This window comes from Tupaia chinensis, unplaced genomic scaffold (assembly GCF_000334495.1).
Source record: "Tupaia chinensis unplaced genomic scaffold, TupChi_1.0 Scaffold138365_1, whole genome shotgun sequence".
Lineage (NCBI taxonomy): Eukaryota > Metazoa > Chordata > Mammalia > Scandentia > Tupaiidae > Tupaia > Tupaia belangeri.
In genome coordinates, this window is record NW_006198262.1 from 1,618,728 (window position 1) to 1,623,960 (window position 5,233).

The 5,233-nt window shown below is 52.7% G+C and overlaps 1 protein-coding gene across 1 annotated transcript in view; it reads left to right on the forward strand.

Annotated features, from left to right (window-relative positions):
• The window catches only part of CCDC27 (coiled-coil domain containing 27), a 23,440-nt gene extending 19,252 nt beyond the window's left edge, over positions 1-4,188 (forward strand). Inside the window, exons 11-12 of the mRNA XM_006161190.1 lie at positions 2,325-2,429; positions 3,960-4,188. Coding sequence (XP_006161252.1) covers positions 2,325-2,429; positions 3,960-4,085 — 231 coding nt within the window. The 3' untranslated portion in view covers positions 4,086-4,188. The remainder of the gene's footprint in view (positions 1-2,324; positions 2,430-3,959) is intronic.
• The last annotated feature ends 1,045 nt before the right edge of the window (positions 4,189-5,233 follow it).

Genomic DNA, 5,233 nt, shown 5'->3' on the forward strand with positions numbered 1-5,233 from the left:
CTCAGCCACGTTCTCTTTCCTGTTTGGGCAGGCCTCTTCTGGCTGGTTCAGACAGGGTGCTGAGGCCCCACACCTGGTACCTTTTACAAAACCATGCTTCTGGGGACCAGCAGGTGGCATGGTGGGTAAGGCACTAGAAACTCCCATATGGCTGGCCACAGTTCAAGTCCCAGACCTGGTGGCTTACTTTCTCACTTTCCACCTCTCTTTCTCTGTGTCTCTTTCTGGTCAAATTTTTTTAAAAAAGAATAAATAAAATTAAACAAGATAATTCTTAAAAACAAAACAAAACAAAAACAAAAACCGTGCAGCAGCAGTCAGCAAAGATGCCAGACTGGCAAAGATGCAGATTTCATTTTGTGAGCCAACTCATACTGATTTGGTCAAGCCTGGAATACTGCGCTGAGAAAGATTCTGAGGCTAAAATTGGGATTGGCAGGAAATGGTGCCATGGCTGAAGGAAGAGACTCCCCGCCACACACACACACACACAGAGGTGTGGGGCACGAAGGCTAGAACCCCTGATGACTGCAACCTCCTACTCAGAGGGAGCCACCCCTAGGACAGACACCATGCCTCTTGCCCCCGGGTACCTTCAGCATTAGCATGGCACTTGGCACAGGATGGGCTCTCGATGAATACTAGAAAGAACAGAGGAACCCCTCTCGCTCACAGTATTCATGCTGCCACTTGCACCTGTCCAGGAGGCAACACAGATGTACTCAGAGCCCTGAGGCCATCACATCCCTCTGGTCTGGTTCTCATTTCTGTATAGTCAGGGTGTCTGGACAGTGAGGGGCAAGGAGCTGGTGCTGAGCTCAGGGAACCTAAGGACTTCTGGGGTACAGATTGGAGTACTTTACTCTGAGGTATGCTGAGAGGCGTGATTAGCTTACTTCTGGAACTGGAAAGGCAGGCTAGGGCCATGTGCTCACACAGAAAGTTTAGGGGAGTAAAAGACTAGGAAACCCTAACAGGCTATCTATAGGGGCCTGGTTAAATGCTTATGGCCACAGCACGAATTACCTCCTGGTCTCTAAGGCGAGGAGGAAGGGCCAGGTGTACTGAAAGGGAGAGACAGCTAAATCTATTATCAATGCCAAAATCAAGAGAGCAACAGAGCTCAAAGGACCATCCCATTCACTTCATGGAGTGTCCCCAGGGGTCAGGGAGAGTCTACTCACAGAAGCTTCTTTAGGGAAGAGACAATGGCCTGGGAGTCATATAGAGCTTTTGTTACTATCTTGATTTAAAAAATAAATATACAGAGGACCAGCAGTTGGTGTAATGGCTATGTTACTGGACTCCCATGTAGTCGACCGCGGTTCAAGTCCCGGACCCAGTGGCTTAAACTCATGCTGGGCACGTGTGCATGCATGCCCAAGATCCCAAGAGGAGAATGGAGGAGAAGGGATTGTGGTGTGGCCATCCCCCCTGGGGAGTGACTTCTCGCTTTCTGTCTCTCTGTCTTTCTGGTGAGCACACATGCCCTGTAGCAAAAAACTCTTTAAAAAAATCTATCTTTTGTTTCATTTTTAGATTTTTGCCATATGGTGCATGTACTCACCAGAGAGAGAGTGAGTAGAGAGAGTGGGTTAAAGTTAGAACTCACTCACCAGGGGGAATGGCCACACCACAATCCCTTCTCCTCTATTCTCCTTTTTGAATTTTGGACATGTACAAGTGCCCAATGTTTTTTTTTTTAAGCTTCTGAGCCCAGGACTCAAACCATAGAGTTGGCCGTGTGGGATCCAGAATCTTTTTATTTGAGAATTTTCCTCTACTGTGCGTGTGCTTACCAGAGAGACAGAAAGCAAGAAATCACCCCCTAAGGGGAATGGCCATGCTGCAGTCCCTTCTCCTGCATTCTTTCAGGATTTTGGGCATGCATGCACATGCACCCAATGTAAGTTTCAAGCCTCCAGGTCCAGGACTAGAACCATATGGGAGTCCAATGATGAAACCATTACACCATCTGCTGATCTCTCCAGCATCTTAACCACTATGCCACTTGCTGGCCTAATGTGCAGGTTTTAATTTTAATTTTTAATTTAAAAAAAAGTTGGTATGGTAGGAAGCCTGTGGCACTGGTGCTAAGCCACCGTGGGTCTGGGTTTCGACCCACTGCTCTCTTGCTCTCGGGAAGACCATACTGACTTCAATAATCCCTAGTTTCCAGTCACTACAGTCAGGAAAATCGAGGGCAAGATATACCTTGGGGCTAACAACACTTAAATAAACCAGGAGGTGGGCACGGCACAGCCATCTAATCAGGTGCCTTTCTCTGGCAAAGGCAATTGATGATGTCTTCCTTTTGCTCATAGCTTGAAAGACTAAGAAATAAGATCATCCAGGCCACATTCAACATTTCTGGGACCAAGCCCTTTTCCACTGAGATCACCGACAATGATATCCTGGAAGCCCTGCAGGTACATCCTAGTACCCGGCAGCCTCCTCGTCCCAGGGTCATACTCTAGACAGAGCCCATGGTGTATAGCGCGGGATTGGGGGGTGGGAGAATGTACAGTGAGGGGTCTGGGTTGTATTCAGGGGATCCTGTTCTCATTCAGGCTGTGTCACCCATTTCCCATGACCCCAGGACTGTCCTTTCTCTCTGCCCAGGCAGAGAGCACCAGGCCATCCCTAAGGGGTGGCCATGGCACAGAGCTGGTGAGTCTGGGCTGCTCTCAGCAGAACAGGGAGGCCTTCTCAGTGCTCAGCAGCAGTAGCTGCAAGCCCTCCTGAATGCTGCTTGGGTCATGGAAATTCTCCTGCAGCACGAGCCTGGTTCCAGGCTCAGCCCCATTGGTGGAAGATCCCCCTCTCCTGGGTGGGCCTTCCACCTGAGACAGAGTCCTAGCACAGACTAGCCTTCAGCTTTGTCAGTTCCTTCCTGACCAGGAGTCAAGTCTTCAGCAGAGGACTTGGACAGTGCTGCGGGATGGATAATCCAGACTGTGGGAATATTGGGCTGGAGGGGGTGGTCAGACACACTCTCCTCACAGGTGAAGCCGCAGGGTACTCATTCCCTTCTCTGAGCCTTAGATGCTTCCCTCTGTAACAGGGAGAGTGTGTCTACCTCCTAGGTATTGTGAGACCCAGAGCTCTGAAAGTCAAGCCCCTGACATTGTTCTGGGTGCAGCTCTGTGGGAATAGGATCCCTTCTCACTAGCCACTGCTCCTGTTCTGAAGGCCCACCATTTTCCAATGGCACTGCCCTGTGATTCCAGCATACACCAAGACCTTCTCAGCAGCTGGTTCCCTTACTTGGTTGTTGGGTGGCTCTGGCCAGGGGTGCTCCTGCAGGGCAGAAGAGTGGGGAGAGGTCGCTGGGGCCTTGTTACTGTTGTTTGCAGGAAGGGAAGAGGGAGGGGGGAGTGAGATGAGGAGAGAAGTTAGGGCAGGACAGAGAGTGTATTTCCACTGACAGTGGCCCGGCAAGAATGCCTTTGTTTCTTTGTCACTGCCTGACACGAAGCAGTGATGTGCCAGAAGAGGCCAGGGAATGGGAGCAGGCCGACCTTCCCTCTGCACAGAATAGAAGGGACTTGACGGACATAGCTGATGGCCTCAAAGGTGTCTAGGAGCCTGGGACTCCTCATGATTCTGAGAGGGCTGTGAAAGGGGATTTAGTGCAGGCTTCGGGGGTGAGCTGACCTGAGGAACCCAAGGAGATGGAGCACATCTCCTCCCAACTCCAGGCTCTGTGACTTCACCTCTGCGGCTGTGGGAGTATTTACATCACAGAAATTAGCAAATGCTGGCAAGCAGAGCTATTTCAGGCCCCTTTTCCCCAGTGGAGAGTCAGTTGTAAATTCATACTAATAGTGGCTGCTGCAGAGAGTGTTTCTGGGGAGGACAGGGTGGCACTGCATGCAGCCAGTTTGGAATGGGCAGGTGGGTGCAATGCCAAGACGAGGAGGTAGATGGGAAGGTCTTGTGCTGCATGTTTTGTCTAGAGGATCATCTCAGAGAGGACGGACTACTACAACCAGCTGAAGCAGAAAGGTGTCAAAGTACCCCCCCTACAACAGTCGGAGATCACCTCCTTCCCCAGCAAGTCCAAGAAAGTGACCCCCAAGTAGGCCTAGCCCAGAATGCCAGGACATGGTCAGCCAGCAGATCCCAGGACCCTGCTTGGAAAGCACTCCGTCTGTCTTGCGCTCTCAGTTGGAATTAAACCCTGGTGGAGGTGTGATCTCATCTTTTTCTTCCCCTGTACCTGCAAAGGGGGCTTATTCTCCTCTCTAGTCTTGGGCTACACTCATATACCAAAACTCACTCACTGGGGTCAGCACATTTGTCTGTGGGACAGCTTCTTCCTGGAGAGACCCTCAATCTAAGCAAGGTCCCTTCAAGGTCCTACATTGGAGTCCTGAGATAGTCTGTCTACCTGCTCAGTCCAGACCAGAAGCCCCGGCCTCCTCTAGCCTGGCAGGAGGCAAACCTGGCTGGGTCACTCTCTTGCTGCCAGGACCCCTTTGTTAGATGGTAGGTCAGGGTTGGGGACTCTCTTCCCATCCCTCCTCTCCTGGATGTCTGTGGTCAATAAGGTTTCCCCAGCGTCTATGCTAGGGTCATCGCAGGCTCTGGCTATGCATATGTGGCATTAGAAGGACTCCGTCTTTCGCACCTTCTTTTTGTTCTCCACCCACCCCTGTGGGTGCAGCCTTTCCTTCCCTCAGTAACATGCTCTGACCGTGGGCCTTGTTCAGGCACCATGCTCCGTGCCAGTTTCGGGCCCTCTGGCCCACAGGGCGGACGGTCCGCGCATTCGTGCATTCAGGTCCTCGATCCCGGGAGGCAGCGTCCCGGATCACCGCGCTCGGAGCAGAAGGTCTGTGCGCTGCAGCTCAGCTTCCTCGCGTCGTCTGAAGGCGCCCGGAGGCAACTGGAGCTACTCTGCCCTAGATGCGGGTCCCCGCGTGGCTGCAGCACAGGGTGCCAGCCCGGCCTGCAGCAGGGGACTCAAGGACTCTGGAGTGCTCGAGGCCCGCTCCCCGCTGTCCCGGTGGCGCCGGGAAAGAAGTCTCCCGCAGACATCCACCCACTGTCGCCTGCATCGTTCCAGCCGTGGTGCCGAGAGGTACTGGATCTGGGGGTCCGTGCCTCGCCCCAATCCTGCCTGTGCCTCCACCTCTGCCCCTGAGCCGGGTCCCATCCGGACTAGGTTTCTCTCTCCCTCTCGGGCCCAGAACCTCCCCCGCTTGGGCCCGCCCGCCCGCTACTCTGT